The following is a 23,204-nucleotide window of genomic DNA, read 5'->3' on the forward strand; positions in this document are numbered from 1 at the left end:
AGAATGAGCCAAAAGGAAGCAGAGCGAAGGCTAAGGCGGCCTCCTGTGCCCAGCCCATGGGCACCTATTATACCTCTCCATTGGATGACATGGTCGCCAAATGCTTTGTAGCAAATAGCTAGCTTTACGCGTCATCATCGCGCAAGGATGGCCAAGGGATCAATGGACAGGGCCACTTGCGGTAAGAAATTACGTCAATGTAGCTATGATAACTCGGACGGCAAAGATCAGGTTTGTGAGGAGGTTGAGAATCAGGAATAAAAAGGGCTGCTGGGCACCTTCGTTCTCTCCAGCTCATCGACACGCTATCGCCGTCTTCATCCATCACTGCAGATACAATCCAAACCGAGATTTCTTCACACATCGCTTATTTCCTGCAAGACACAGCACCGTCGGCCAGACAAAATGGTGAATTTCACCCATCTTGCCTTTGGCCTAGCTATGGCAGTTGCTCTTACGTCTGGCACTGCAGTCGAGCCCCGACTTGCCCATGATAAGGTCGTGGAATTCCCCCAGACAGTGCCGGACGATGTTACCGGCAAGCTTTACCTGAGGTATAAGCCATGGTTGTATATCGAGCACGGCTGCAAGCCTTTTCCAGCTGTTGATTCTCAGGGCAACGTTAAGTAAGTTTCCATGCATCGTTTTGTTGCTCTCTTCTAGACTAACGACTCCTAAGCGATGGCCTTGGTCAGTGCGACGGAAATGATAGCAATGAATGCGACTATGGCAAAGGCCAGGTCTATTCCCGCAGCGCTGAGAAAGACGGCATGTTCGCCATCATGTATTCTTGGTACTTTCCAAAGGACGTGCCCGTCGTTTGTTCAGGCCATCGTCACGACTGGGAGAACATAGTCATCTGGCTCTCTGAGAGAAGCGAGTCGGCTAAGTATATTGGCATCGCCATGTCGAAGCACGGCGATTACGTGCATTACCCCCAAGGCAGCCACGACGTTACCTGGGAAGGAGACAGACCCTTTATTAGTTATACTAGGGAATTGCTGTTTGACCACCACCCGTCAACCACAACTAAAAAGGGCGATGAGCAGCCATTGATTGCTTGGGAGAAGCTGACGAAGCTGGCTTGGGATGCTCTGCAAGCTTATAACTTTGGGGAAGCTAACTTGTCATTCAGTGACAAGAACTTTGATGGGTTGCTGACAAAATCTAAGATGCAATAGTATATACCTCAATAGTCTTTCTCTCTAGAGATATACAGATAACTTAAATTAGAACTGCAATGCCTCAGTTAATCTGTTACGGTGATTTCGTTTGACCAGACTGGACCGGATGTCGAGGTCGGATCACCTTGGTTAGGATTGTGTATTTTCTAGAAGAGTCACCACGAGATTTGCCACCGAGTCAATCCTTGTTTCCTGCTGGTGTCGCGTGTGGTTAACAGTAATAACGCTGTTTAAGTACCGCAAGCCTTCCTGGGGCTGAGCAGTATTGTTATCGAGGAAAATATCTTGATATACGATCTAAAGGTCCTCGTAGCCTATTTTAGTTTTAGATCTATTTCCAGCTGAGTGGGCCTCCTGCAGATCAGACTCCCCTTCTAGTCTCCTGATGTTGATATCCTTAAAAATATTCCCGTAGCTGGGCCGTACTAGGACCGGAGGCACCTGCTAGCTTCAATAATGACTACCTTACGCATCGACCGCTGGTTAGTATCTTAGCACTGCTAAATAGCCGCTCGCATTCATCAACCATTAGTAGAACAGCTAAAACATTGAATGCCATGCGTGCCAGAAGCATCAAAGGATTAGTTCTTACTAAGCCGGATAACATCCGTCTCAAGAAACTAATTGAGAAAGTCAATAGCAAGCAGGTCTATAGTGTAATATTAGGCTGTGGCCTGGTGTGTGGCTCCCGCCAACCTGTCGCCTCCCTTATATACGTAGCCAATTGAACTAACGGACGATTAGTTCAATCTCGTATCCTTTTGCCGTAACGGGCAGAAGGATTGCTCGGCGTCCCCGGGCTAACGTCAGTAGGAAGGCTACCCCTGGAGCCTCCGTTACCCCTGGAGCCTCCGTTACCCCTGGAGCCTCCGTTGGGGGCCCGATCCGTTACAGTCTGTTTTCTCCTTCCTTCTGCTTTCTCCTTCCTGAGATAGACAATGTTAAACTGAATAAAGCCGAAATTAAAGCCTGCATCTTGTAGTGCCTGTCTTAATACTCCTCTTACTCAAGTAGTAGTATAATATGCCAGTCTATCACATGGGGTATATCAGATCGTCACACCCAATCAAGGTTAAGGCGCTTACTGCCTACTGCCTGAGAGGCAGTAGAGACTAGGCGAGCTGCTGCCTGTAGACAGTAGTGCCACCCACTCTATCAGCCACCAAGAGTTCTTCAGTCCCCGATCTTTATGCCTGCTTTTGCTCATCCCTATTCTCCAGTGGATGGGAACTCAACTCGAATTTCACATACAATCGTTAGAGTTATCAGGTCGGTCATTTGGTTAACGCGTTTGGGGTTAGGTCGGTGCGGATCGAACCGAGTCGAGCCAGGGTCCGAGGCCTTCAGTGACCAGGGTCGTGCGTCGCGTCGAGCTAAATGGATGCGCGATGCTGCAGATGCTGCAGATCGTGAGGACGGTATTTGTTTTCTGTACGAAATACTACACTGTACACTTCACAAGCTGTCGGGCCATTCATTCATTCATTCATTCATACATGCTCAAGTAACCCGCGAAGGCGGCTTCGGCCCTTTTTCTTTTTCTAGCCGCGGCTGGGTGCGTCCTCAATGGCTGGGCTGCCGTCCGTGGAGTAGTATGTCGATCTGGTGGAGCAGCATCAGATGCTAGTATGCCGCGTGTGCCAGAGCGGCGCGAGGCCTGGAGACGGCATAGAGCGACGCTTTCACGGGCACGGCATGAAAGGCCAGCCGTTGGCGGATATCATAGGCTACTATGGTAGCATGGAGCTCGACAATCCATTGAATAGCTGTCTGCCAGTCGATGAGTTGGCGCTGGTGCAGAAGCTGCCACTACCAAGTATGTATGTGTGGCTATAGCTGCTGTGCTTGTCGCTTTCACACCATGTCGGCAAAAGTCGCTGAATGGAACTGGCAGACTGCCGGACACAGGTCACGAAGGCCGGCGATATGTCGCAGTTTAGCTGCAGACATGGCTGTTCGGCAACTTCGCGTGATACTAGATTGTTCGGGACAGCGAAAGCACGGGGGAGACTGCGCGGCTGATGATGGTGGCATACGTTACGTGGCTACTGCCGTGCGAGCGGATGCCTCGTCGCAAGTGTAAGCGTCCCGAGCCGCCCGAGGATCTGCTCGAGTTCATGTGGCGAGGCGAGTGCGGTCTCGACTGAGCGGCGTGCTGGCGGGCGTGACGCAGGCGGGGACCTCTCCCTTGAATCTCACCACCCACCATCCTGTCCGGGTCCGTTGTGATTGGTTGTTGCTTTGCATTTTTAGCCCTCCTATGTTGTGTCGTACGAGCTGCCTTCCCAGCCGCCCCCCAACCAGCCCAACGCCTCTTGTACAGTCCCCTCGCTCAGCTCCTCCGGTCTAGCCTATGCGGCCGTCATCTCCTCGGGGACCCGGTTGCCTACCAGGTCTCTCTTCTGCACCTCGGACACTAGTATGATGCCGTCTGGCGTCGGACACTGCGACAACTGTAAGTAGAAGCTGTATGGGTCGCACTGCGGGCGGGGGATTGGACAACGCGTCCGCCGACGTTTGTCGTCTTCGTCCCTCGCAAGCCCAGCTCTACGCGCCCCAGCCCTTCTGCCCCGGCTCATGTATCAAATGCTTAATCGACGACCAGGCCCACCCAAGAAACACATGAATTTGAAATTCTCTAAATGAAACCGAACAAAGACAGAGAAATCGTTTCTTGGGGAATTTCCCGTAGCGGAAGTGGCTTCAAGAATACGCCTCCTTTCCCGCGGCTTCCACGAAGCCGGAACTGGACGTCGAATGCCCCTGCTCAGAACTCACCAACCTCACCGGACACAGACGAAGAGATGCCCCTCCGTGGGGGAGAAAAGCAGAGAAACATATTTGACTGGTCGAGAGCCCCCATGGACTGTCATCGAAGCCAGGAGGCAACCGCAAGCCAACCCGAGAATGCCATCCGCGAAGTGCCTCTGGCGCAATCTCACGTGTGCCAATAAAGGAAAATACTGCAACTCTTCTCCATCCGTCAGATTGACCTGGTCACCGAAGCCTACGAACACATCACCTCATCTTGGCATCCGTGCTAGGTGAAATGTCGCATCCTGGGAGGAGCAATTATCATGGAGCTTCCAGCGTCACACCTTGGGTGTTCACTGTATAAAAGTGTCTGTTCGAGTCCAGAACCCGACGTCCAGCGTCCAGTGTTCAGGTCAAGCTTGTGGCCCCCGATCTTGCACCTTCAGCCAACACCCCTTACGCTCCTCGGAACTCGACACCAAATATCTCCATTAATCAAGGTCTCGATATTTGCTCCTCTATGTGTCTTGACACTTCTTGGCAGCGAACATGCCTCGCCGATAGATGCTGGCGGTCTCGCCAAGCACGATGGCCAACGCCTTGGCGTGGACAGCGTCGTGAGTGCCAACCGCCATGTCTGTGATAATAATCGCCTTGTCTCACATTGAAACCGGATCTGGGCCCGCGCCTTGGACGCTCATGTCTTGTCCACCGACTCAACCTGTGGTGAAGCGCGACGAGGAGGTTTAAGCCACTGCAAGATCGTCTCCGAAACCCGGTCCCGGTCGCCTTGAACACACAGTTCGGCACTCTGAACAGAAGGGATGAAGAAGAGCCTAGGCCAAGCAGCCTATTATCGAGAGTGTATTTCGCGGGTGCCTTGAGCGAACTACGCATGGCCTTGATCTAGAATTTACGGTCGGCGGCGATATAGAAAGAGAGTCTGGTAGACAGTCCGACGACAAAGACATATATTCTGACGGCTATCCACGAACTGCACGAGGAACGTAGCACGTGCGTTTTGGCTGATGGCCCGCGGCACGCCCTCCAGCCTGTCTCATTCCGACATTTGCCAAGCGGGCCAGGTAACTGGGGGCTGAAACAGACGAGTTATGCTTAAGCTGGGTGGCGAGACAGAATGGCATCATGCCAAGCGGTGTCTCAGTGGCCCGGCCTCGGTTGGAAAGGGGACATGGTGCTGTAGCGTTTGTGCGCCACTGGGCGTTGGTAAGATCTGGGCCAGGGAGCAGCATTTGTGCATGGGCTGGTACGCAAATGACGATGAGAGCTCCCGCCATGCCAAGATGAAATGAATTGGAGAGAAAGAGAGAGAGAACGTGGGCGAGGCTGATAGTTGTGCCTGTCGAGGGATCATCATGGCGATCCGGGTCGGCGGCTGCCTCAGTCAGGCCCGGCAGTGCGGATCGTCCAGATTATTAGCGACGACGCAGGCCAGTGGCCATTGATGCCGACGCGAGCAGTTTGCCCGTTTCTTGTCTGCCTGGCGATGTGAAATGGCAGTGTGCGTGTGAATGGCGGCATCACCAGCTTGCACTGGACGCCAAGTAAAGCCGCACTGTATTTGCAGGGGGCTCTGCGCCGCAAGTGGTGGGGAGGGGGGTGGTATGGAGTACCCCAGACACGGGCCAGCCCCTCGCCTGGGTCCCGTACCTGGTACCTGCATTTTCCAACAGGGGCCCGGGCCGGGGTGCATGCGGAGGCGGGCTTCTAGAAGGCGGGGAGAGAAGAAAAGAGAGGGGAAAGGAGGGAGATTCCCATATTGGTAACGTATGTACGTACACAGTAGTACAGTACGTATACAGTGCACTTCTTGCTTTCTTTTTTTTTTTCGTCTTCTCAACGTGAATGGATGGATGGCTCTCCCGTCTGTTTGCTCGTGTGACGAGTCGAAATGCGGAGTGACACCTCCATTTGGGGGCGGCCCTTGCGTGTCTCATGTAACGTGAGGCGCAAAATGAGGCTAAAGGCAACACAGTGTGAGACATGGCGACGGTGCTTCTTGTTGTTGTGGCATGGCATCAACAACCATGGAGACGAATTTCGTTTTGCTTCGCGTTTCTCGCGGCTTGTTCTTTTTGGGCCCGGGCTACTGCCCCAGCTTTGCCCCCTCTGGCAACAGGCCCCTCTTCCTTGCCCACGTGTGGGTGGGTAGAGGAGATGGATGCGATACAGGCACCAAAACAGGCTAATAAAGACTGACTGGCCCTCGCGCGCCGTGTTAGCCGATGGGCCGGCCCCTGTCTGTTCTGCTCCAGCTCGACCACCAACAATCCATGTGACATCTGCAGGACGGCGTCGTCATACATCCATGTATGCGGTGTGGGTGCATGTGCCGCTGCTGCACGAGGGCACCGTCTCGTCATGTCTTGGCATGGACAGATGGAGACGTCGTCGACGTGCCATCTGCCTACAGTGCAGTAATGCAGTAATGCAGTAAATGCTTGGATGGACTGGCGGCATCGTCTACTGTACAGTACATCGCAGACGTCGATGCAACCGAACTTGCAACGGAGGCCATGCCATATGGAGGTGGAGCCAGACCGCAAAATGGGCACCGGATCGGACGGCCGTCATTCATTCATGCACGCAAGGATCATCTGTCCAGGCGGGTCTCGGCCGGGTTTACCGTGTCGGCTTCCCGCCTTGAGGCAACCTCCGGAATCCGACCCCTGACGAAGACGACGGCGACAGGGGGAAGGGCAGGGCGGACGTCGGCGCCGACAACGGACCGTGGCATGAAAGAGACTCGTCGTGCCCGGAGATGAGAGAGTCGCTAATTACTAGTGGGTTGGCAGAGCTAGATGGACACAGACTTTGCCCTTTTGCTGCACAGGCAAAAGGCTTATCCCGTCGCACCCGGACTTCAAGCGGCGTCTTGACGAACAAATCTCGGTGGGCCCCAAAGCCCGTCGCCCGGCAAGGGAGTGGCGGCTGCAAAGGGGCCCTTTGTTTTAGTCGCGCATCTTGCTTTGCCTACTGTCGGCATGCTCGAGAGCTTGGATGTCTTTGTGTAAATACTGGACGCATCAATTACCAGTTCTGTCGGCGGAGACCGCGGTAGGTACAGTGTCTATGCACCGTGTCAGTCTGCACTGTCGCCGGCGCAATCTCCACCCCAGGACAGTGCCTTATGCATCAGCCGAACACTGTACGCGTGTCGGTGCAAAACAGGGGCATATCCAGCAACCCCAGGATCCATCCTCCTGTGGCGTCGCCGCGCCAGAAACCAGAAAATGGCTCACCTGGATTCTTGCGTGGGAGTGTCTCTGATTTGCGCCCGCGACGTGTTTTGGCCTGGCCAGAGCGACACCCTCTGGACCGGAGCCTGTGGAGAAACAAGGGGGCGTTTCTCCAAGGGAGCAACAGAAGCTACTTTTAGCCACCTCTGCAATTGATACTACGTGCCTAGCGACCTTGCCTGGGGTGGGTTCCAGTTGGCGAGGGAGCGCCGCCTGTGGGCAATCACTCAGAGGCTTGTGATGGTGACTGTGGCCAGGGTATAAAGCAGAGCCGTGGCCCCCGTCCGTCCGCCCTTTCGCTTGCCCCCCCTTTGCCTTTCTTTGCAACCTATTCCGCCTTTGTAAATTTGTCGATTCCTCTTTCTGCTTTCTCGTCCAGCCCGTCCGTGTTCAACTACAACCAACCCTCCTCGCGCACCAACACCACATCCACACAACTCTCGGGGCTCAGGACAAGGCACTTCTATTCTCCCCAACTAAACACCAAGCAACCGCCAATATGCCCGACTCGGCTTCCATCTCCTCCGCCTCCTCCACCTCGTCCACCTCGTCCGCTCCCGCAGCTGCTGCTCCTGCGAATGGCTTCGGCGACAAGAGTGGCATCAAGTTCCAGATCAAGACGGGCAATACCCGCTGGATCTGCACTCTGCAAGACCGCGGCTCATAGTACGTTTGCCCCCTGGCATGTCTCTGCCCATCTTTCTTCTCGCCTACTTCTCGACTTTACGCAGGTGCTAACAGCATCTTGTGCAGTGAGCGCATGAAGGCCGCCCGCGCCGCGTCGAGCTCGGTTTCGTCTTCCACCACGTCCTCTCCCCCCACGAGCCCTTAGACGCCAATGACAAAGCATGCACCACGACTTGGCTTGCAGGTGCGCGCCTGGCTGCTGCGACGATGGAGGCGGGGAACACGGAGACAAAAAGAAGGCTTGTTTTGGAGTTTGATGGCGCGTTGGGGCTCGCGGGCTCGGCGCTTGATTTTTCGGTGCATATGCGGGGGGGAGTTGGGAGCTTCAGCGGGCATCAAATAGCTCATAGCCACGGGCGGACATGGGTGTTTTTTTGCTTCAGCCATGGCATATTTAGCGACAGGTTAAAAAAGTAGGATGGCCGTCACATGTGCTTCCTTTTTGAGGTGCAGAGAGAATTTTTGCCTGGGCAAATGGCGCGTATAACAATGGCAAAGTTATAGTCTCAGAATATTTGGGTTGGAACGTTATTCTGGGATGCTGTGCTCCCGTGTGTCAGCGCCCGGGTGAAAGCAATGAGCATTCGCCAAGCCGGCCCGTCAGCAGCTGTGCTACCGGTGTTCTGTAATGGAATCCCGGGTCGTCCACGACCTCCGGGGCATCGCAAACCAGACGCTAAGAACGGCCGGGATGTGGGAGCCCCGGACCGGGCTCGGCCCCTTGTGCCCAAACTCCGGCCCCGTGTGCAAATTTTACTCCGCCGGCAATCTGGAGCGTCGGCCGAGACGGCACCGACGGAATGGAGCGCACTGCAAGTCTCCACCAACTTGCGTCGTCGCATTGACCAGGGGGCCTTTCCAGGGACGTCCGTGTTGTGTTGCCGGAATTGGCCAACAATGCTGCGGCCGCAGCCTACAGCGGGAGTGGGGAGTGATTGAGCGCCAAAGACGACGAGGCCAAAAGATGCAAGCACGGATATAGGCCCCCCCTTTCCCCCTGTTTAGTTTTTTATATGCCCTCGCTTCTCTAGTCTCTCTCCTCCTCTGTTGGGTTCGCCCCTGCCCGTTCTTTCTGCAGCCAAGTGTAATTATTACTTTTCTCGCTCACAAAGTCATTATTGAAAGTCATTATTTAAAAAAAGTCATTACTGGCTGATCATGTGACCACGGCACGCACGCGCGGCCCTGGCCCCCCCTCCCCCGCCGTCATCGCCTCTCCCAATCAGGCAACCCCTCCCTCGTTTCTCCAGCCGCAGTGTTTGAGGGCGGTGGCAATCATGACGACGACAACTCCTCGAGCCCTCGCCACGAACCTCTTGCTCTGACAGACATTTCCTTTTCTGGCCCATCAACAGGCCCATCAACCGGCCCGTCAACAGGCCCCATTCATCGAACCATGCCCATCGTCAACCACGTCGTCCTGGCCTCGGGCGCCGCCGTCGCCGTCTCCGTCGCCGTCGCCACCGCCGTCGCCATCTACGAGTCCCCCGAGCTGCGCCGCTACGCCGACGACGTCCGCCGCCGCATCGCCATTGCCCTGCATTCCATCGGCGACGGCATCGAGCCGCCGCACCGGGAGCCGCGCTTCAACCGGCCCGAGGACGCCGACGGCTTCATGCTCTCGCGCGGCGCCCAGCCCGGCGTCGACGCAGACGACGAGACGCGCCGCAGGCAGCGCGAGGAGCTGCTCTACTGGAACAGCCTGCGCCTGCGGGCAAAGGACGAGGACAAGTCTCAGGACGAGGCGCCCCTCGCTGCTGCCGCCACTGCTGCCGCCCATGTACAAAGGCCCTCCGCCGTCAGTCGGGGACCTTCTTTTGATGACTTTTTGCGGCAGGATGGTGATGCAGAGGACGGCACCTACGTCTTCAACAGCGGAGCCGACGCCAGACACACCCCGGCCGCCGGTCTTCGTCACCGTGGCGAGCCTGCACCGCGGGCGCTCGGCACATCGCTCTACGCCAACCCCTTTGCCGACGAAAACTGCATCGGCCTCGATGACATGTCCGAGATGGCGGCCAGCCACGTCCCCCCCGTCAAGGAAGAAGCCATGTCGGACATTTACAGCGCCACCACGCGCCAATCAGACGACTATCGCAGCGCCACCATGGAGCCCTCGCCCGTGCTCATCGACACCGCGCCCGCCCCGGCGGAGCCAGAACCCCAACCGGCTGAAACGCTGGAGCGCGTCCTGGCCGACGACGAGTACATGTCGGCCGGCCAGGAAGACCGAAACGAGGCCTACGCTTCGATCCAGGCGTGGGCCCAGGACTCGAGCCGCAACTTCTACTCCCCCCTGCCCGTGACCCCCGCCGCTCCCGCGTCCGAGCCCGAGCTCGTCAGCGACGGGCAGCTCACGCCGACGGACTCGGTGTCGCTGGCCGGTTCTGGCGAGGATATTGCCAACGAGGCGCAGTCGTCGCGGGCGGGAGAGACGGGGCGGCCTTACGATGTGTTGAGCGAGAGCGAGGGCATGCTGACGCCAGCCAGCTGGTCCGAGGTCGGCAGCGTCGTCAGCGAGAGCGAGGCCCACGGGCCCGTGCATGCATAGAGTGACGATTGCGGGCATTATACAGGACTCATAGCTGCTCATGGGACACGCACTCGGCGTTGGGGTTCTTTTACATTTTACTTGGCTATGGCGCCGCATGGCGTTGGAAACAGCAGGGCCTGCACCTGTTGATGTGCTTGGATATGGAACCCGGATGGTAGAGATGCACAGAGTAGTAAAGAGTGAATCTGTGTCGCCGTTTGCAGGCATTGGGCCACGATTCTAGCGAGAGATGGTTGCCCTAACCAGACCTACCTGCTTCGTATTTGCCAATACCATTACCTCCCTGACATTGGGCCACAACTTGGAGCCAGCATCGCCTCAACCATGACAGAAGTCCCCGGGCTGGTCCTCGGCGGCGTGAGCGTGCTAGCCAGCTTCGCAGGCGCCGTGGATATCCGGATACAAGCTCCTCGGCCACATCTTCACCCAGGACAACGGCCTTTGCTCCCTCGCCCAAGGCGTCGCCCTGATAAACAGCAATGTTCAACGTATGGGCGTCTTCCTCGGAAACGTCCTTGCCACAAGTCTCCAGGGATCCGCTCCGTCCCGCAGAAGCGTGTCAACCATGTTTTCTTTTGCAGCACGGAGGGAGCCTCTTGTCGTGAAGATATCGTGGGTGAAGCCGGGGCTCGCCTAAAAGGTCAGATGCCAGTACGAGAAGCCACGACAGCTTCCTTCGGCTCGTAAAGCGTAGTGGTAGACTCTGGACCAGCTATCTCAGGATACATCATGGCAACCGTTGACTCGATGTCATCGTTGCGACCCGTCTCCAGAAATTCGGTAGCCTCGTCGACTGATGCCAGCAGTTTGCCCAACGCCGGGTCCAGATTTAACCAGGGGAGCACCTGCAACGTCCAGCCGACATCCCGTACCCCATCTTTTCAACACGATACGCGTGCTACAACTCGCCACAAAGACCATGACACTGCTTCATCACCGCCCACTGTAAAGTCAATATCGAAATATCAGGGTTGTTTTCAATGGCCATCGCGATGCCTTCAGGTAGCTGTCTAATACCCATATGCGGCATCCTGCTCAACGTGTGATGATCTTTGGAGAATTCTCGATGCGACTGGCAAGGTGAGCGCGGGGTCTCGGGCTCTTACCGGTTTGCCATCGTTGATCGGTTACCGCTGTTCTATGTGACCAGGTGCGGCTGACTTGCATGAAGCCGGTTTGGCGCCTTGAGAATTGCATTAGCAGCCTAATAAGCGATATAAACCTGTATGTGAAAACAATCCATTCGGCTCTCCATATTGGTGCCTGGCGGCGGTGGGTAACGTGGAGGTCCGCAGTGTTGCGGAACCCCCTATTACGGGTTCATCACTCTGTGGTTATCCCTTTGACCTTTCGGTTCCGGGTCCGCGTTCGAGACGGCGGTGGTGTCTTGGTGATGCTGCACATAATCTTGAATTCGTTGTCGCTTTCAACGGCGGAGTCTCGTCGCGTTTATTGGGATGCCGTGCAACGATCGTTTCGTCTGGTGCCGGTTCCTACAAAGGCGTGGGGAATGCATGCACATATGCTCAAAATTGTATAGCCGTGGCTCGGTACGTCATGCAAGAGGAGCGGTTGGCTCGTTGGAAGACCCCTAAAACGGTATCTCGGCTCCGAAGTCATGGATATAATATCAGCAACTCATGTCTACTGATATTGGCCGGCCGGGCGATGTTAATCCGTTCTATACATGTACATAACGAGCAAGGTACATGCAAAGCCGCGCATTTCGAACTATATACGGCAAGGGGAGCAGCGGGTCAGATGCAATGACGATTCCAACCAAGGCAAGGATAGCATCCCCTCTCTGTGCAGGCCCCTCAGGCTCCGAGTTTGACACAGATATGCTTGCCAACCAAGATACATATTGTTCTGACCGGCGTTTCCGTACACGCAGGAAGACAGACAACAACCGGCTCCTGACCACCATCAGAGTCACGCTGATTGCTCACATAGTGGAAGCAAGCAGGCGAATGAGCCGTCCCTCTCACACTTGATCTCTCCCACTACTTCTAACACTCTGCGGAACATTACGCCTTCTTCTGCCAGCACCAACAATCCGGCCATGGCCATGACGGACCCAAATGGATACAGCCCCAGCTCAGCCCGGCATTCGAAAGCAGTTCAAGCATCCCGATGCCGTCCGTATTGCTTATATCCAGGTGTCATATAGCCATGGCCTTGCTAACCACCATCGTTTGTCATTGCCGCCTACCGGCAGAATCACATTGAGCCGACACGAAGTAGTGAAACGACCGTTCGCTTTTCACTCGGACAGCTCGCCATTGTCGCCCAGGCCCAAGGTTCAACTACTTGCAAGGATGCCAAGACCGGCTATCCGGTGGACATTCGCACGCTTGGCGGTAAGTTTCAATCGTTGTATGAAGGCTTCACGGCAAAATCAGAATATGCGAGAGTCTTGAAGGAAAACTGGGAAGCAGAGAACCCCAAATCCCCAAGGCACACGGATTTCCATATCTGTGGCCTGCAGCGGCTTTGCTCGCATCCTTTGGTCAACCAGTTCAATCGCACCCAGCATCGTCACATGAGTAGCTTCTCCCCTGGAAGGTGGCGGACGTGATATCTAGCTACGCATAAGCACCACAGCTTCTCCCCGATCATTATTCGCGCCCTCTGTATACAGCGCGGCGTAAACGATTCCGCTGGGATGTACCTCCAGATCTCATCTCGTTAAATATCGCAATTTCCTTGACTAACGTACGTATATTGAGAAATTAAGTGGGAAATAGGAGGAAACTATGTAGTGTCTTCACTTATGGAATACTGGTTCAAGCCAGCTATGTCTACATTCCTGCGCCATGGCCGTCCCGCTAACTATAGGTATAGCCATAAAGAGAGAGATACTGTGTCGGTCCAAGTCCACGAGGCTGCGGACGACTGTGCGCCATCTCTTCTTTATAATAATACGTGGTGAGACGGGCGTTGAACCCCAGTTACCGCTCCTTTCCCTACCGACCGCTGGAGCCTGCTCGCAACGCCCCTATCTTGTCCCCTAGACGAGAGAAGATTAGCTGTGGGGGAGGAACATGGGACGTGGCACGCCTTCTTTAAGCAAGGGGCATGTCTCGTGTCTTTTCCCCCGCCTCGGGGCTTGGCCGGAGACAATGCCATAGAACCGTCATGACTCGAGCCTGACCTTGGCGACCATGGGAGAGGTTCAATGACTCGTAGTCGAGCATAGGACGTCTTGCCGTCTTATACATAGTTGTGACGGTACAAGTGCACGAACAAGGTCGGGTGCGACTTGGGTAAAGTGATTGTCTACGAAGAGAGAAGGAGGTTCCTAAGGAAGACTCTGACTTTCGCTATTTACATGAATCAAAGTGAGACATTTCATAAAGTATGAAAGTCACATGATCGTTCCCTCACATGGGCCTCCCTTACTCCATCGCTTCTGATTCTTCCACGTCTTGCTGAGCCTGTAGGCGAGCATTTTGCACTTCTTGTTTCGTGGGTCTGGGTTTGTTTTTGCTGTGCTTCTCGAAGTCTCTGATGGCGATGTGAGCGTTGACGACGTTCTGTAGTGGTTCCCATGTTGCCTGCTCAAGGTCGAAGCCTCTCCATAGTATATGGTACTGGAAGCCTTTCTGTTTTGTGCGTTTCGAGTCCAGTATTGCTTCAATCGCCCAGAGTTTCTCCCTTGCATCTAGCGTTATTGGTGGGGCGGTGTGTTGTATTGGCCGGGGAGCGGGTCGTTTGGTGACGGTCGTAGGAGGTTGGCGTGGAATGAATTGTGAATTGAGTCTAATTCATGTGGCAACTTCAGTTGGTAGGAGTGAGGGTTGAGCACGCGCTCGATTCGAAAAGGGCCAATGAACTTATGATCTAGTTTGGGGATGGGTCTGGTCGAATCGATGTTGCGTGTGCTAAGTAGCACCATGTCTCCAACTCGGTACGCTGGCGCCGGTGATCTATTTGCGTTGGCGAACTGTTCTTGTGAGGCTTGAGCTGAGAGCAGGTTTGTCCGAAGTAGATCAGTGATTTCTTGCATCTTGGCGACAAATTCGTTCCCCGTTGCAGCGTTCTGCCAGGTCTTTGGATGCCGCGAGTGGTATTGCGCGAGGGGAACGAAAGCTCATTCGGGGGTGGTAGCCTGTGTTCGCAAAAAATGGAGACATTCCCGTTGAATCGCTAACAACGTTACGGGCTGCGAATTCGGCCAATGGGAGCCACTCGTCCCAGTCGTCCTGAGCAAAGCTAACATACTGGCGAAGGTATTGTTCGAGAAATGAGTTAGCGTTTTCCGTCTGGCCGTCAGTTTCGGGGTGATATGCTGTGGAGAGGCTGATATTGATCTGTAGGCGGTGGCAAACCGCTTTCCAGAATTCCGAGACAAACAGTGGTCCTCTATCAGATACGATTGAATCCGGTAGTCCATGGAGTTTCCAGACATCTCGTACGAAGAGCGTTGCCAAGTCATGTGCTTTCATGTCGGTCTTGCAAGGCGTGAAATGTCTGTCCTTTGACAGCCTATCGACTACCACCATGATTGCGTTGAATCCACGAGCTGTGCGCTGAATTGGGCCAATGAAGTCAACGGACAAGTCCTCCATCTTTGCAAGGGAACTGGGAGCGGTTTCAACGTCCCCTGGTACCGTAACCGGGAGGTCTTGTTCCTCAGGCATCCGTGGCAATTGCGTGTGAATTGTTTCGTATCGGCGCTAAGCCTTGGCCACCAATAAGAGCGTGAAATGAGTTCGTATAGCTTGTTTTTCCCGGGGTGGCCTGATTCGACGCTGTCGTGGGCGAGTTGAGTGAGAAGGGTCCGTAGTTCGCCTGCGGGTACGTATAGCCTCTCTCGGAAATATAATCGGCCTTCGTTTATCATGCATTCCGATAGAGAAACTTCCTTCGAGTGAGGAGTGCCATGGGGTTTGAGCATCTCGTCCCTGATTTTCATCCACCATTCGTCCTCCTCATAGCCCTTGTCTAGAAGTCTTGTGATTCTGTGGTTGATTGGTTCTGGCTGAATTTCGTCAAGAATGGCGGGACATAGTGCAATTTCTTGTTCCCAGGAGAGATTGGCAAAGAGTTCTGAGAGCTCGGGGTCAAGCTTTAGTTGTTCTTGTACGGAGGAGTCTACGTTGCAAGGCTTAAGCAGCGACTGTTGTTGGTACTGGATGCGGTCGTCATTTTCATCTTTCGGCAAGTCTTGTGATCTTCGTGTGAGTGAGTCAGGTTTTCCGTTCTCTTTCCCAGGCACTGACTTGATAGCGAATTGGAACTGTGATAGGAATTCGCTCCACCTGACTTGTCGTCTTGAAAGTTGCTTGGTTGTCATGAAATATCGAAGGTTGGCATGGTCAGTGATGACTGTAATCTGGTGGTGCGTGCCTTGGAGTTCGGGTCTCCAGCATTCGAAGCAGCGTACAATAGCCAAAAGTTCTTTGTCATAGATCTCGTAATTGCACTCAGCGGGTCGTACTTCTTGGACATGAAAGCCACTGGGTGTAGCACTCCTTGATCATCTTCCTGGGAGAGGATGCCCGAAGAGACAAAATCGGATGCGTCGCATTCGACAAACACTTCTCTTGCGGGGTCGAAGTGTCTGAGGATTGGCGCTGAAGTGAAGCTATTTTTGAGCATATCGAATGCTTCTTGGCACGATGAAGTCCAGTTCCATTTGACTAGTTTCCGTGTCAGGGCAACAAGTGGTCGTACGATGCGTGAAAATCCTTGATGAACCGTCTGTAGAAATTCGAGAATCCTAAGAAGGCTTGAACATCTTTGACGTTGATAGGGCCTCCCAGTTGATGAGACAGTCGACTTTCTCTGGGTCCATCCGTACTCCAGTGGTTGAGATGATCATGCCCAGATATTTAACTTCAGTAGTCTCAAATTCGCATTTCTTGACGTCAAGTTGTAGGCCTGCGGCTTCAAGTGCTTGAAGTACTGATTTGACGTGGAGTCTGTGGGTGGCGAGGTCGTCTGAGTAGATGAGAATGTCGTCGATGTAGGCTGTGCAATATCTATCAAGGAATGGGCGTAAGACTTCGTTGATTCGAGCTTGAAAGGTAGCTGGGGCGTTTGATAGTCCAAAGGCATCACCATGCTCTCGAAGAGACCATATCTTGTGTTGAACGCCGTCATCCACTCCTGACCCTCCTTGATGCGTATTCGATTGAACGCTGCGACGACATCGAGTTTGGTGAAATACTTGGCTTGGCTTAGCTGAGAAAGTGTCTCCTGGATTAACGGTAGCGGGTAGCGGTTCTTGATGGTTATCGCGTTAAGAGCTCGGTAGTCCACGCAAAAACGAAGGCCCTCCTGGCTTCTTTGCAAATAACACCGGCGAGGCCGCCGGTGAGGTGCTAGCGCGTATAAAACCCTTGTCAAGGTTTTCCTGAAGGAATTTCCGGAGGACGAGAAGTTCGTCTTGGGACATCCCGTACAGAGGTCCATGTGGTGGAGTCGTTCCAGGTTGAAGTTCAATTTCGTGGTCGCAGTCTCGGTGTGGGGGGAGTTTATCCGCCTCTGATTGGTCGAATGCCTTCAAGAATTCATGGTAGTGTTGTGGTACTTTTGTTGCAGGATCGATCAAAGTCTTGGGTTCGAGGGCTTTGTGAATGTCTTCGAGTGATGCCCTGAAAGGTACATATCGGCTGCTATTTTCCGGGAAGCTCGGAGTTCCTGTGTTTGTTGGTCCTTGGGGTTAAGGAGGTGATTCCGTCCTGTAGCTGGAGCTCTCGGTTCATCTTGTCCATGTCTGTGAGTGCAGAGTCGAATCGGACCCGTCGGCGTGTTTTAGGTTCTACGAAGGTGGAGGCTTCTGTGATGACCCCAAGTTCAGCCAGCCTTTTGTCGATCTCATACAGTGATAATGAGAATACGTCGACGTCGCGGTTTTTGGTCAGCATGTGGAATGCGGCTGCGCCGACTCTTCGGGGGATTGATGGGCGTGGCAGTATAGTCGTGGTTGCAGAACTTGACAAAGAGGGAGCTCCAGAAACAGGCAGTTGGTATTGTCCTTTCTCCATGCAGTATTTGCGGCAGTGATCAGAGTTGAAAGTGACCACATTCGTGCTCCAATTGACGATTGGGTTGTGATCTGTTAGCCAGGGTTTTCCAAGTATGACATTATACTTCCCAAGCTTCGTTACGTAAAAAAGCATCTTCTCCTTGTGTCCCTTGATGTCCATGTTGAGCTTCACCACATGAGTGATGTCGCCAGCCGAGGAGGGTCTTCCATCGACTACGTTCAGCCGGCGACGGTTTCGTAATTCATAAAGCGTGAGTTTGTTGGTGTGCGCGAAGGATTCGTCTATAAACCCCTTTCCGGTGGCACCTGAGTCAAGCATTGCTTCGGTTTTAATCGGAGGAATTGTCTTCGATTAGGTTACAAGGCAGTAGCAAATGAGCTTGGTTGGTGTCCAGAGAAGAGAGCAGTAGATCGCCCTTTTTCTTGCGTCTCCTGCGGCGACTTCCGTCGGAGACTACACTTTTTCCGTCCTCCATGGTGCGGTGTCGCAATTGAGGGAACGATGTTTGCCCGAGCTGCACCAATGGCAGAGTCCATGCGTTGTGCAATAGGCTCTGCGTGCCGCTCTCTGCTTCCTTTGGGGGTCTACGACCAGAGGCGACATCTTTGCCCCCCCGGGTGATGACGCTAAAATCCATTAAACCCCCGCCGTTAGAGGTCGTCGATTGTGGCGTGGTGGAGGGTTGTAAGGTTGCTTTGTGACTTGCTGAGTTGTCGGTGTTTTTCTTGAAGTAATTGGCATTGACTTGACGGCATTCGTTATCGCAGATACGGACAAGGTCCATAAATTGACTAAGTTCGGTAGGTGTATCTTTGCCCTTAGTGAGAGAAAGTCTCCAGATAACGTTGTCGTGGAGGGCACGTCGGAGGTGAGCAATGAGCGCCCCACTATCCCACTCGGTGAGCTTGGCGACGGCATACCATTCGGGGAGGAATGTCGTAAGGGATCTATGGCCTTGTTTCATGTCAAAGATTTTGAGTTGGGCGGTAGCTTTAGCGTCAATATCCCCGAAGGCTGACTGAAGGGTGCTTTTTATGGCATTGACATCGTCGAAGAGAACCACCCCATCTTTAATGTTGTAGCGGACTTGGTCATGTGCTTTGCCTTTAAGGCATGAGACGACATATCCCATACGTTGAGGTTCCGAGTTCCACCAATCTTTATTCATTTCGAGCTTCAACTCGAGGTGCTGGAGGAAATTCGGCAGAAGCGTGGGGTCCTCTCCGGTGAAGGCCTCAGGATCAGGGTGTTCTGGTGTGCGGTGTGAAGCTCCCTAGACTGAATGATCTTTAGGTATGCTTCATTTTCTGCCATAAGACGGGCGATCGTTGCGTCTCCATCACTTTTAGAAATGAGCGTGTTTTCTAGGCGGGTTTGGAGGTCCTCCATGTCCCTTATTGTCGTCGTGGTCGAGGCACGTAGTGAATCGATTACCGCTTGCATACTGTATGCGGCATTGCATACGAGGAAGACTTCTTTCATGAGACCGGCTGGGTTAGCAACAAAGGCATTTCGGAACGTTTCATTGGTATTGCTGGCGTTGAGGAGGGGCAGGGGGCACTCGATCGACGGGTGTGGGGCAGCGGTAGCCATTGGGTTGTTGACGGTGTGGTGGTTTAGGTGAGAATTTGGTTGCAGGGTGTTTTGGTGAGGTTTGAAAGCGACAAGTGCGGTTTAGAACTATCGAAATCAATAGTCACGTCGCGGACGGTGATCTATTGAGGAGGGGTAGTTGGTAGACAATATGTGACGGTACAAGTGCACGAACAAGGTCGGGTGCGACTTGGGTAAAGTGATTGTCTACGAAGAGAGAAGGAGGTTCCTAAGGAAGACTCTGACTTTCGCTATTTACATGAATCAAAGTGAGACATTTCATAAAGTATGAAAGTCACATGATCGTTCCCTCACAATAGTCGTCTAATCTATATTCAATTGCTAGCAACTACGTGCTATGGTGGGGCAGCATTAATCCCCCTCGAGGGCGTTTGACTACTTATACCTCCAGGCGCTTTCCTCTTCCAAGTCGTGCGAAGGATTATCAACCCCATTCGTTAGTCCCTCCCTTCCTGAGACTTTATATAAAAAGCAGCACTTTCATTCAGCAAAACACTCTTCACGGAAAGTCCGGCTAAACCATGCGCGCCCACGCTCTCTCCCGCCTCCTCCACTTGGCCCTGCCCCTTGCGGCTCTGGCTCAGCCTCTGGATTTCGAGGACGAAGGCCAAGTCGTCCGAGCGCCTGGAGTCATATCGATTCCGCTCATCAAGGCCGAACCGGAACAAGACACGGTAGCGCCTGGGACTACGAGGCAGCGCCGCCAAGTTGAAATCCAATCAGCCCGTAAGCTGTTTCGCCAGGCTTTGAAGCTTGACATCGGCAGGCCCCCCCAAAAAGTGTTCTGCGACATGGATACGAGCTTTAATTTGACAATGATGCTTGACACTCCCCCCAAGGCCACAATCGACCAACGAGCAGATCTGTTGCCTTTTACGCTTTTCAATCAAAGTCAAAGCCGGTCCCTCAGGCTTGTTGATGACCAGACCCGGCGGGTAGGCTATGCTGGCGGGCCCACGGCCCAGTATAAAAACTACGAGGACATAGCATCTGTTGAGTGTGAGTACTGTCTTTCTTTTCGTCTTGGTGTGAAGTTAAGCTAACGTGTACCGAATATTTTAGCTCGTCCCTTAGGACAGCTGTCCTTTGGCATCACAACTTTAGAAAATTCCGATAAGTATACAACAAGCGTGGTTGGTTTAGGCCCAGGCAGTCAGTTCGGGTCAGCCCTGAAAAAAAATGGCGTGGTCTTTAGCTGGGCCTTTGGTCTTGGCATGGGCGGTTACGTCGCGAAACCAGGCTCCATTCCATCCCCAGCTTTCATGAACCTCGGTGGCATTGACACTAAGAAGTTCTCTGGCCCTCTGAAGAAACTCAGCGGAAGCCACATTTATTCCAGGTTAGTTGAAGCGCCCTTTGCATCGATGGAGAGTGTAATATCTTATGCTGGTGCTTAGTTTTGTGGTGGCCCTCGACAAAGTCCTGGTGGGTAATGACACCATCTCGCCCACTCCAGTCTCCCGGAGAGAGCACGTTATCGATCCTGAAAGGGTTCTCTGCCTTTTCCATGATGACGTGTACAACGGAATTTTACGTGCATTTCCCGAGGCAGAACGATCAGAACAATCAGGAAACATCGGGTATACCGTTCACACCGTCGACTGCTCTTATCGAAAACAAGATTTGTCTGTTGACTTTGCATTTGAAGAAATCACCATCAAAGTCCCCTATGCAGATTTCATCCTGCAAACGGGGGACGAGTGCATCTTGGGTATGGGAATGAAAAGCAGCGGGTCTTCATGTACGTCCATCTCATCCCAGGACCATGACGCGTAAAGAGACAAGGGCTAATCAAAGCAATGGGTCGGCCAGATTTGGGTGCCCCCTTCATGTACGCTGCCTATGCCGTCTTTGACATGGAGAACCAAGTCATTCACCTGGCCGATGCCGCCAATTGTGGTTCTAACCTGGTGGCCATCAAGAAAGGCCCAAACGGCGTTCCCTCGGTGGATGGCGATTGCCCCCCCCGCACCTTTTCCACGCCCACTCCCGATGCTCCCGCAGCCAAAGCAACGCCGGATGAGGCGGCTCCCGCAGCCGAAGCAACGCCGCATGAGGCGGCTCCCGCAGCCGAAGCAACGCCGCATGAGGCGCAATCCGAAATACATATATCACTTGTGCAACAAGCCTCCAGTCCGCCACCCATCCAAGTTTTCAAGACCGCTGTCCAAGAGCACTGCAACAAGAATTCAGCTGATCCAAAGCAATGTATGTTAGCCTGCGCCGATTGTGTCCGTGGGTACGTGAGACGCTACCCTACCGCCGATAAATTCCCGCTCCACGGGAGTCTCTCCTGCGCGGACACATGGCAGTTCTGCTTCATGCGCAGCTTCGCGAACTGCCCCAAGCGTGCCATTGATTGCAAACGAGAGAATGGCGGCAAGGTGTCGCGGGATAACTTTGCTGCCATCGCTGAGTGTGTAAAGAGACGCTGAGGATTACCTTGTTGCCTGTTGGAGCTGGCCTTTATATTGTATAATATCTTGTCCACTGCATTCTGGGTAATAAAGCTGTTCTCCCCGTATCTAATAGCCATCGTAGTACTTGGATGCCTACAACACGGCATGTCTACTTAGGCAACCGTGGCCGCATGTGAAAGACGGGGACGCAAACTCGGCTCCCATTCGCAGTGACGGAAGGTCGACGACAGGTGCAATGGTGCGTCGGGCCAGTCGCCGTCGTTCAAGTATCAGGGAGATGGTCTTGGGCCTTGAGGCCGAGGCCGTACTCAGTCCACCGCTGTTGGACCGACATCTTGCTGAGGTGGTACCAAAAGGCAGCCTCGTCGTACCGGCACACGCGCAGTTTCTCATTGAGCCGCGGCACAAAGTCACCACCAAGGTTTGTGTCGAGATGGTCCAGAAAGTAGGCCGTCGTCTGGTAGCCAGCATCCCAGCCGCCGCCGCCGTCATGGTCCCTCGCCCAGTGAGGCGGGGCGAGGCCGCAGCGCAGACGCACCCAGTCGGCGACGCCTTCGACCAGGCCACCGGGGCAGGTTCCGAGGCCGTTGTGCTGGAAGCAGTGGACGAGCTCGTGGGTGACGACGCCGGCGACCTCGGCGGCGGCGCGGGAGGACGGGAGGCGGGCGAGGTAGGCGAGCGAGAGGTGCACCTCTTTGTGGTCGGCGTCGAGGTCGGAGCTGGCCGTGTAGGCGATGCCCGGCATTTCGCGCAGCACCAGCGTGACGGAGCGGGTTGGGGGCGGGTGAAAGGGGGTGACGTCGTCGTCGTCGTCGGCGGCGGCGGCATCGCTGTCAACGACGGTGGCGTGGTAGAGGAGGCGGGCGACATTGGCAATGGCATCGGTGACACAGGCAATGGGGTCAACGGCGGCGAGAAACACGCTGGTTCCCGGATGGGCGAGGTCGCGTATCTCGAGACGCAGCTTGGGCCGGCGAAGCAGTCGCCGTCGACGCTGACCATGGCCCTCGGTCGGCCGCCTGTCCTCGGCCGCCCCCGAGCAGGGACCGTCAATCTCCGGACGGTCGGCGGCGGGGCCGAGGACGGCAGTGGACATGGCGGGGACGAGGGGATTGGTCGGGGCGGGAGTTGTCGCCGGCGGGCGGGCCATTATATCGAGCTACGGAAGTGCACGTCGTGACTCGTGGACCAGCGCGGGAGAGAGGAGACAAGGACTCCCTCATCTCCGGTGGGAGTCTGATGCCAGGTCACCGAGCAAGGAAGAGTCCGACGAGGGAGCAAAGAAAGAAAAAGAAAGAGGCAAAAGGCAAGGCAAGCAAGAGACGAGTTGACTGGCTTGAAACGAGATAGCTTGATGGAGGTTGGTGATGACGACGGCTTACTCAGCCGATACAGGGGGCCCAAGCCTCGGTGGTGGAGCCCCTTTACCAGGGCTTGCCAGGGCAACCAAGCCCCACTGTACGTAAAAGGCATCCACCAATGAATGGATGCATGCATCGATACAGATACAACCTCGCCGTTATCTGGCAAAGTCTGGCAACACTTGACGCTTGAACGTTTTTTTCGTCTCCCGCACCTCGAGAAACAACCTTCCCCCCTCCACATCGTCACTGAACCATCATCATCCATCGTCCCTTTCTGCCGCCGCCTTTTGCCGATAGCTCTGCCGCTAGCTCTGCCGCTACCCCACGCCAGAAGCTCAGCGCAACAAGACGCGTAAAGCCGAGGGAGAG

General features: G+C 54.3%; 5 protein-coding genes across 5 annotated transcripts; 4 read left to right on the forward strand and 1 right to left on the reverse strand.

Annotated features, from left to right (window-relative positions):
- Positions 1 to 405: 405 nt before the first annotated feature.
- Positions 406 to 1,181, forward strand: HRG_02018 (necrosis inducing protein (NPP1) domain-containing protein; the record flags this gene model as incomplete). Its single annotated transcript, XM_044860489.1, has 2 exons — positions 406 to 626; positions 680 to 1,181. 2 exons carry the CDS (start codon positions 406 to 408, stop codon positions 1,179 to 1,181), a joined length of 723 nt encoding a protein of 240 aa, XP_044724122.1.
- Positions 1,182 to 7,697: 6,516 nt separating this feature from the next.
- On the forward strand, positions 7,698 to 8,030 carry HRG_02019 (uncharacterized protein; the record flags this gene model as incomplete). The annotated part of the gene is made up of 2 exons (XM_044860490.1): positions 7,698 to 7,864; positions 7,952 to 8,030. The coding sequence occupies 2 exons, from the start codon at positions 7,698 to 7,700 to the stop codon at positions 8,028 to 8,030; spliced, it is 246 nt and encodes an 81-aa protein (XP_044724123.1).
- A 1,251-nt stretch (positions 8,031 to 9,281) lies between these two features.
- Positions 9,282 to 10,436, forward strand: HRG_02020 (uncharacterized protein; the record flags this gene model as incomplete). Its single annotated transcript, XM_044860491.1, has 1 exon — positions 9,282 to 10,436. One exon carries the CDS (start codon positions 9,282 to 9,284, stop codon positions 10,434 to 10,436), a length of 1,155 nt encoding a protein of 384 aa, XP_044724124.1.
- Positions 10,437 to 20,850: 10,414 nt separating this feature from the next.
- Positions 20,851 to 21,486, forward strand: HRG_02021 (uncharacterized protein; the record flags this gene model as incomplete). The annotated part of the gene is made up of 1 exon (XM_044860492.1): positions 20,851 to 21,486. The coding sequence occupies one exon, from the start codon at positions 20,851 to 20,853 to the stop codon at positions 21,484 to 21,486; it is 636 nt and encodes a 211-aa protein (XP_044724125.1).
- A 247-nt stretch (positions 21,487 to 21,733) lies between these two features.
- Positions 21,734 to 22,567, reverse strand: HRG_02022 (peptidase of plants and bacteria domain-containing protein; the record flags this gene model as incomplete). Its single annotated transcript, XM_044860493.1, has 1 exon — positions 21,734 to 22,567. The coding sequence occupies one exon, from the start codon at positions 22,565 to 22,567 to the stop codon at positions 21,734 to 21,736; it is 834 nt and encodes a 277-aa protein (XP_044724126.1).
- Between the last annotated feature and the right edge of the window lie 637 nt (positions 22,568 to 23,204).

Source organism: Hirsutella rhossiliensis (genome assembly GCF_020360975.1).
Source record: "Hirsutella rhossiliensis strain HR02 chromosome Unknown scaffold00002, whole genome shotgun sequence".
In the NCBI taxonomy this organism is placed as follows: domain Eukaryota; kingdom Fungi; phylum Ascomycota; class Sordariomycetes; order Hypocreales; family Ophiocordycipitaceae; genus Hirsutella; species Hirsutella rhossiliensis.